The sequence below is a fragment of the Hippoglossus hippoglossus genome, chromosome 4, assembly GCF_009819705.1.
Source record: "Hippoglossus hippoglossus isolate fHipHip1 chromosome 4, fHipHip1.pri, whole genome shotgun sequence".
Lineage (NCBI taxonomy): Eukaryota > Metazoa > Chordata > Actinopteri > Pleuronectiformes > Pleuronectidae > Hippoglossus > Hippoglossus hippoglossus.
Window position 1 is genome coordinate 19,401,135 of NC_047154.1, and position 9,212 is coordinate 19,410,346.

Genomic DNA, 9,212 nt, shown 5'->3' on the forward strand with positions numbered 1-9,212 from the left:
CGTGTAAAAGCTCTAAACTGAATGAAAACCATCCGCACACTTGATTATAAATTGACCTACATTGGTTTTTGTCTCGCAACGTGACCTGTGAACGTGACTCGAGTCTCACGTTGACGCTTGAACTGCGTGAAGCACCGCCCACTGAGCGTGTCCGCAGTCGCGAACCTATCGCACCCGGCAGATTTAAACAGCGGTTCGAGAGGACGCGGGGCTGATCGGGGAGGGCGGAGTCAACTCTTGAAAGCGCTGAAGCCTGGTGGAGTGGAACAAAACAAAACCAAAAGAGACAGAGACAGACGTGGCATCACCGACACGTTGGAGGAGGTTTGGGTTTTAAATAGTTTCCAGTCTCGTATGAAGAAATAAGATGAGACTCAGGTCTCACAAAACGACCTCTCCGGACACTCCGAGGACCAACCGCCGTCCGTCCGTCAAAGCGACGCCGAGACGAGCCCGCGCGGCGGTGCCCGAGAGCCCGCTGCCGACCAAGGTACCGACCGACTGGGTGTTACGGTTGTTTCATCCATCGCTCACCGGGTCATTGTGAACGGTGTCCGCCGTGTTAGCCTCAGATTCGGGGGTGTACACGGTCGCCTGGGTGCTAAGATGCTAGTTAGCCGGACGTTAGCTAGCTAGCGCCCCCATCACGGAGGCAGCTAGCGTTAGCTCGCTGTTGTTGTGATGGAGCAGTGTCTGGACTGAAGGAGGCTTTTCCACCACTGATACAACAACAACACAACTTTATGTGTTGTTGTGTGTTTTTACAAATTCATGATTTAATCCACAGAAACTGAATGTTGAATTAGAGTTAAATAAAGTACCAGGTTCCATATGCTTCTTAGATTCCTGTTCTCAAATAGCGTTTAATCCATAACAATCATACTTTACTTCTCATCTAATCATAACGTTACTCTGTGCCTGCATGGTTGTACTGGTCTTATTTTTATATATATTAATATATAATGAAGCATAGTTGGCTAATTGCTAATGTAGCTAACATGAAATGCTACTTCCCTGAAGGTTTGTTGTCATTTTGAACGTCGTAACTCGTGGTGCTGTAGAATTGCAGGTTTAACTCATGTAACTGTGAGATACTCATTTCTATCTGTGCAATTTAATGGCTAATGTGCAATCCTGTTGCTCTGTGTATTTCCTGCTAACGATGTATGTGTTGTTTATATTCTTTTAATATTTACCTGCGTTTAAATTGCACATTTACTTGTTTTACTTCAACTGATGTACTGTGCTACTCTGTAAAATATCAGAGACCTGTTTCCAAAGTGGAAACTTCAGATGTTTCTAAGCAACAATCTTTAATGGACTGATGCTCTATGTACAATAATATTTATATAAACAAGGGTTTTATGTATTTATGCTTGGAAAAGTAACTTCAAAAGAATTCATTAACAATACACTGACCCTGTTTATTCAATCTTTAAATCAACTAGAGATCACAGCTCTTCCTGATTTAATCTAGGGACTACTATCTCTATTGGATCTTAAATGTAAAATTAACAGTTTTACTTTAGCAGTGGGGGATTTTTGGAAATGAAGTATGAAGTAAACCAGTCTTGCTCATCACTAGGCTACAAATCAGCCTTCAGTGTTTAAGCTGTGCCTGTGTTTATGGCTGCAGTACATCCCTGTATGGGTTTGTGAGGTTCAGAGTATACAACGCTGTGACGTGGGTTGGAAGCTGGGGGTTAAATAGACCAGTTCCATATGAGAGAGGGTCCCAGTTAAAAGTAGGTCACCAAGACACAAGCACCCTGACTGTTAACATTCAGACCGGAGCTGTGAATCTCTATAGTTTGGTTTATGGCTCATAGTGGGCAATTTCCTTTTGTGCAACAGCAAGTTAAATACAATAAATAGATATATAATGTAAGCCTGTGTTTTTCTGTTAGTGAATCAGGGCTGAACCAACCTTCCTGTTTGCCTCCTTTCCTTCCAGCAGACTTTCAACTCCAAACTGGTTCTGCTTTGTTTGGTTACACCTTTGTCTTTTGTGTCTGCTTTGAATTTAAAATAATGGCTCAATCTTGTATGCATTTTGTTTTTTGTCTGTTTTAAAAGTATCCTGTTGTGAGTGGTTCTGACCATTTCCACAGCTGTAGAGAAGTAGGGCGACCTCAATGCTCATTGCTCTCCAGGATAAAAGACCTTTTGAGGGCAACGTTTGTGGTATTTTGGTGTGAAACCATCCAAACAATCGCACTTGTCTAGTTTTCATGAGTTTAACAGTTTGAAACCTGGCCTTGATGTGATTTGAATTTGACCCCAACAGAGGACTTGAAACCAAATAATCAGTTGTAAATAATTATAAAATGGTATTCGGGTGATTGGGGTTTAATAGAGCTTGAATGTTAAAAGCTGCACAATCATTGAGGGATTTCAACTTCTGACTTATCTGACTCCAAAAAAAAACAAAACAGTAAAGGCCTCAACATGATTACTAATGATTTTCTCTCGTCTGTTTTGAGGCTGGAATAGTTGCACATCATGAACATCGACACATCATAACAGTTTATCTTCTGCCATATCCACAGCATATCTACTGGCATACTGGTGTTAACTCCTAGTAAAAGATCCGAATTGTGTTAATCTTCACAATTTCACATCCAAATTGAAACACTTAAATGGAATTGACTCATGTTTTTATAAGGAAATGCTCTTTTACTTTGTAGGTTGAAGAAACTTTGGATAAAGAATCCCACCACTCAGATGATGAAGTTCCCCTAATGATGAGGCGGCGGCTCCCTCGCGGCCGACCAAGGAAGAGGGCCATCGCTGTTGAGGACAGAGAAACTGGTTCGCAGCGCCCAGATTTTCTCAAGGATGATCCCTTTCATTTTCTGCTCTTGTGTTTCTCTGACTGATCGTCTTTTTGTGGTCTAGATTTGGCCTTCAAGACTCCGGTCAGACCCGTCCTGCGCCAAGAGCGCATACTGTCCGAGATCGACCCGGCGTCTCCAAGCAACTCAACAACCAGAAACATTTACTCGCCCATTGTGCGTTTCCTCACACCCAGCAAAGAGAGTGAGTGCAGCTTCTGTTATGAGTTTCAACAATCTGGACTTGATGAAAACACAAAAAAAAGGAAAAGCTGTCATCATCAACACTTTGAGTGTTCTGGGACATTAACAATTCACTTTGCACTTAAACTGCTCTTTGATCCACTTTGGGAAAGGTCCTGACCACCTCACGTCTGAGTTTGTTTGTTTTCTTTCCTCCTCGTGATGAAAGAGATCGGTGGTGTAAACTGACCACGGCTTAAATGTGTCAGCATCTTTCTGGTGGATGGTGGCAAATTCCCACTGTAAGTGCATCAAATAAAAAAGAACAGCGTGAGACTCTTGAACCGCTCAGCTCGTATTAATGTGGTAAGCTGACAGTTTGTCTCTACTTTACTGGTGACAGACTCGAGCTGCTTTCACACGTGCACTGCAACTCTGGACTTTTCTAGACATTGCTTGGAGGAGCTCTGTATGTATGAATACGAATATCTGAATCAGGGCAACTGGATATTTACCCTGTTAGCCCCGGAACTTAAACTTTGTGTAATGTTCACTTGAGACAATGTGAGGAAAGATGGTAACTGTCTTGAGAATTCACATTGAGTGACGGGACATGTTCAATAATTTCTCCTGCAGACAAAGTGCCACCTCGTTCAAAAGCCAAATTTCCAGCAGCTGAGAACAAACATGACAACGACCATATCTGGTTGCGTGAGGGAGTTGTTATAAAACAGCCTCATTGTCAGAGCCAGTACGAGTCATAACCACTCCCTTCTGCAGAAGTCAGAATCAATGTTGATGCTGTAAACAGATTTAATATATGATTCTCACTGTGCACTTGAGAGGCTTTACTTGCATCTGTGTTGTGTTGTGTTGCAGCTACAAGATCAAAGTATCAAGTTTCCCTGTTTGTTCAGTCTGCTCACATTCTTTTGCGTCTCACTTTTTATACATGTTGTTTTTCTCTGTCCAGATTCGAATGGTACTGGAAAGAGCATTTTGTTGAGTCCAGAACAAGGTGTATTTGGTTTCGGCTCCGGTGAACTTCTGGCCGGAGATGAGGACGAGGACGACATCTTCAACCCGTGAGTAAATGTCTCTTACTGTTTCTACAACTTCATACCACACAACTGATATTGAAGTTATAGTTAATAAAATGAGTAAGGACTTTTCTTCATCAAAGAAAGCAAACACCTGGGTGGAAAATTAATAGAAACCTAGTTCTTTCAATTAAAAATGTCACAGGTATTTTGTCATGTGTGAGTTTAACTATTATAATTGACTTCTGTAGAACTCAACACCATTTTGCACACAACTCTCCCGGTATCGGTGTTTGTTTCTGTTCCTAAGAGTGTTATTTTATTTCCAGATTTACCTTCATCAAGAACATACCGTCACAGTCTGAGTATTCCCCACCGCGACTCAGAGTCATTCCCCCCAAGACCAGGAGCACTCCAGAGGCCACGCTGGTGCTCGACCTGGTGAGTTGACTTTCTGTGTGGATTCTTACTCTCGGGACATGGACAAAATAAGTCCCACACATGAATATCATCATGCAATAAGTGGTAAACCAGTTCCCCCACAAAAGCTGCGTATTGTTTTCTGAACACACATGGTTGTTTCTTTTTTTATGTCCATGTGTCTTAAATCAGTTTTTCCCCCTTTTGCTGTATAATCCAGAAATTATAGAGAACATCATCTGTCACACTGCATGACCAAAGGTGGAGCTAAGATAGTGATAATAAAACTAGTGCAACTGGTTTGTTTCGTGAAATAACTTAAGTGGTATGGATATAACCCGGATTCAGACCAGAGTAAACCTTGGGTCTTTTTCCATCAAGTGGGGGCCTGGCAAGTTTACTGTGGCATGGTCAGACTGGCAGTTTTCTTTGTGTGTCTGTGCACTGTCACCATTGCACACACAAGGAGAAAGCAGTCTTAAAAGAAGTAAAGTAGACTAAGTCAGATTGATCTTTGTCCTTCCAGGAGGAGACGCTGATGTTCAGCTCTCTGAGCGTGATCGAAGACGCGGCGTACACCTTCCACACGGCGTTCCAGGACAATCAATACAAGGTGACTGCACGCTGCTGCTCACAATTTTTGTTACTATTATAGTTTAACAGAATTTTATTCTGTAATCAGTTGGATTAAACATTATAAAACATTGGCTGTACATAAAGATTGACAACAAGACAGTTTTGAAATTTTCTGTGGCGTATTCAGATTAATATTCATTAAACCAGATAAAAAAAAGAAGAATTACATTCACAGCATGAAATTTGATTATTTAAAATGCTTTGTCTAAAAGAGGTTTAGATATTCAAAAAGAAACGAGGGAAGAAAGTGAGAAAACAAATATTTACAAGTTGATTTATACTTTCATCTTTCTTTGTTCTCGTCAGGTGCACATGATCCTTCGACCACATTTGAAAGAGTTTCTTCAGTCCATGTCAAAAGTCTATGAGGTTTGTGTTGAACTCCCCCTTTTATTTTCATTTAATTCAGCTCAATCAATTTAACTCCACTACTTTCTTATTTTTCTTTGAACATTAAAATAAATTGAAGTGTGTATGTAGTTTCCATGTTGCCCTGATGCCCACTGAGCTCTGGTTTGTGTGGAGTCGGTTCCAGCTGCTGTTTGTGTTCTCTTCCAGCTGGTTGTTTACACATGTGCAAAGAAGGAATATGCTGAGAAGATTCTGGACGTCCTGGACCCGCAGAGGAAACTGTTTCGGTATGTCTCCCTGACGTCTTCCTCCACTTGTGTTTCATAAACTATTTGCTCTGGGTTTATCTGACTGGGCCGGCACGTGTCAGTCTGCTGCCGACCCGACTGTGAGCAGTGCACTGACCTGTGGACGGCACTCGTGAGCGTCACATGCTCCGTTTGTGTTCGGACCATTAGTTTGTGGCTTTCATGTTAGAGTGCGACTGTGGTTCACCGAAACGAGTGTAAATGTTTATAACCTTGTAATTTTTTATTCTTGTAGACATCGACTGTTTCAGGACGACTGCGCCTGCATCCTCGGCCACTACATCAAAGATCTCAGCATCCTGGGGAGGGACCTGGCTAAGACCGTGGTCCTGGATAACGCACCACACACTTACCCGTACCACGTAAGCACTGCAGAGCTGTGACTTTGGCTACATTAGACATTATCCTGGTATTTATTGACAAAAATACATCACCAGTCATACACTTAAAATACCACTGAATATATTATAGATTGTTTTTTGAAGGTGAAGTTCTGAAGCCCCCGTGTCATCTCACCTCTTCACAGTGAAAGGTGATGTAATTAACAGGTTTTTGGTGTTTCCACAGCTGATGAACACGATTCCCATTAAGAGCTGGTCGGGAGAGTCAGCGGACAGAGAGCTCCACAAACTCATCTCTTACATGGAGAAACTGTCTGCAGCGGTACGTCTGTCACATCATCACACACACACACACACACACACACACACACACACAAGTTTAGTTTGAAGCCTCTGTGCAGAAAGAGCAGATGCCTTCAGGTATTGAACCTCCTTCCTTGGCTGAGGTTTCTCTGGTTGGTTAATGGGACAGAGCTTGCTCATGAACTCTGAGGGAACATGTACACTGCTGACAGGCTGTTCAAAGAGTCCAGCTCACAACTTCTCTCTATCACCACATATTTTGGAGCATATTTCAACTAAAAGATATATATTTTTAACAAATTATATACTTTAGCTTTAAGTTATACAGACGCCCCAAACCCTAACAAGTAGATCAGGTGTGGATGGGACTTCTAATATTTAGTGTTGACGCCATCAGTCTCCTTCATCCAGTCACAGCGGTCGTACTGGTGAATGCCACAGATATCACTGTCCTCACATTACCTCCATGACACTGATTTAAGTTATTCATTATCTGATCAGCATTGAATCAATGCTCTTTATCTAAAAAGAGGTTTGGAGGTTTTTTACTGTAAATTCTGACTTCAACATGGTTTCATTATCACTGTTTGAAGAGACAGTTTTTGTGGGTCACTCTCACTCTTCCAGTCAAAGTGCAGCTGTGAATAAAACAGCTGCTTATCTGCAGCAGCATCTGCCCGCTCTCTTTCCTCCCCCGGTTCCATCGTTCTGGCCCAATATCTCTGGCTGTGTTTTTTCAGGAGGATTGTCGGGAGGTGCTGAAGAAGAGGAAGGATCATTTCCACAGGCTGCTGTCGGAGGACTGACACAACCGCCTCTCGTCCACCCCGCCCCTCACTTTCAACTACTTTACGTGACTTTCACAGCTTGTGTTTGCATTCGTGTTGTGCTTTGGTTTAAAAAAAGCAGAATCCATTTTGAATTGGCCGACCTGAGGCCCTTTTGTATTGTGCTGTGTTGTGGTGGACACACTCGTCCTCCTCTGTCCTCCCTGATGACTTAAAAGGACGCGACATCGGTATTTCAAACATGTCTGCTGATCGTTCATCACCTCGAACTCTTTTGTCCAAGTCTCATTCCACAGGGAAGTAAAATGCCACCCAATGTTTGTTTATTCATGAGAAAAAACTTGAAATATGTTTATAGAAATTATCTTTTATTTATTGATTAAATTACTAATCAACAGCTGTTATCTCTGTATATTTCAGATATGCTTTTTTTTTTATGCAATAAAATTACCCTAATATTAACGGGAGAATTAAACACTGAAGTCGTCATTGTGACTTTTGTGTTTCAGCTTTGAGCTGAATGGTGGAATTTTGAAAAGTGTGAGCTGAGAAATTAGTCTTGAAATCTGCTGCAGGTCAGACTGAGGAGGATGTTAACTTGACAGCTGTTAATATCGTCACTGAGGCAACAGTGATACGGCAGAATCCAGCTTCATGTCTGTGTCATCGTCTGGTAGAATCATGATTTTACACAGATTCCACGCTGGTGTGTTTGATCAAACTGATGAGTAATAGGCAGTTTGTTTTAATCTTCTCTTTTTTAATAAGTCTCTTTGGTGATAACTACAGGCTCATCCTCAAAAAGGTTCCTGCTGTTATTACAAAACTCATCCCTTCCTGTGCTGCAGGAAATCAAACATACAGAAGAACAATTGGAAAGATTTGGGGTAATACGGTGTAAGAGGAAGAGTGAGACGGTGTAATAATATGAGAATACTACGAGTACAAAAACCTACCTGATTTCACAGCATATTGAGTTGGTGGGACATTTTAGGTCCCATACAAACATGAGTGTGAGAAAGTTTCATTTCAAAAACACTTTAACTGATCTGATAAATTTCCATTTATTTCCAAATTTCAAAAGTTTCCTGGAGAAAATAAACAATCTGGTTCTAATTATTCCAGGTGAAATGCACATTGATCAGTTGTTACACTTTCTCTAAATGTGATAAGCTGGAACAACTGTGAGACTTTAATTAACAGGTGAACCTGACTTTTGAATTGTGTCCACAAACAAGCGACTCAGGTTGGATGGATAAAGTTGATAACAAATGGACGAGTAATATATATTAACCAATGTTTTAGTGGTCCGCACAACTTATTGAACCAACGAATCAACAGTATCAGAGTTTGTCTCTATTTTCCTTGTAATTTATTTCAAACTGTTTCTTTCCAGGAAACTTTCCAAAAATGTTAAGGGGAAATAACAGATTCTGTCTTTGGAACAGATATTTGATTCCAGTTTATAAATAGTTATAATAATGTGGAAAATAGCAAAGGGGATGTCTTCAAAGTGGAAATATTTTTTTGTTGAACAAATAGACCAGATATTAATTTTACAATGATTTAAAAGAAGAAAAAAAAGCAACCTTTCACAATAAAGAAGATTCAATCTTCAAGTTTCAAGTGTTTGGTATTTGAGCTTCATATATATGTTAAACAATTATGCAATTATTAAAAGTGTATAATATAAAAGCTTTTTTTAAGTATATAAGATTACTGTTTATTAATAATCCTAGAGTAAAGTTATATACCACTGAGTCTGTACTAAGGAGAGAGTTGGTTATCAATGAATGATGTTATGATAACAAAGCAGAGTGAGGATGAACATTAGGCTCAGCTTCAGTGTAAATGTTTACTGTCGTGTTTAGACCAAGTCCTGTTGCTGATGTGATTGTTCCTGTTGAAAGTGAAGGTAAACTGCAGCACGAGCCTCCCCCTCCTGCTGCTGCTCCCCCCTGCTCCTCCTCCTGCTCCCCTGGTTTTATTTGCTCCATATGGTGTTTGA

At 40.9% G+C, this 9,212-nt stretch overlaps 1 protein-coding gene across 1 annotated transcript; it reads left to right on the forward strand.

The window, feature by feature from the left end:
* The first annotated feature begins 187 nt into the window (after positions 1-187).
* Positions 188-7,693, forward strand: ctdspl3 (CTD (carboxy-terminal domain, RNA polymerase II, polypeptide A) small phosphatase like 3). The gene is made up of 11 exons (XM_034583488.1): positions 188-490; positions 2,688-2,811; positions 2,899-3,039; positions 3,991-4,102; positions 4,387-4,498; positions 5,004-5,090; positions 5,420-5,482; positions 5,672-5,751; positions 6,008-6,134; positions 6,340-6,435; positions 7,157-7,693. Exons 1-11 carry the CDS (start codon positions 368-370, stop codon positions 7,220-7,222), a joined length of 1,131 nt encoding a protein of 376 aa, XP_034439379.1. The 5' UTR covers positions 188-367; the 3' UTR covers positions 7,223-7,693.
* Positions 7,694-9,212: the final 1,519 nt, after the last annotated feature.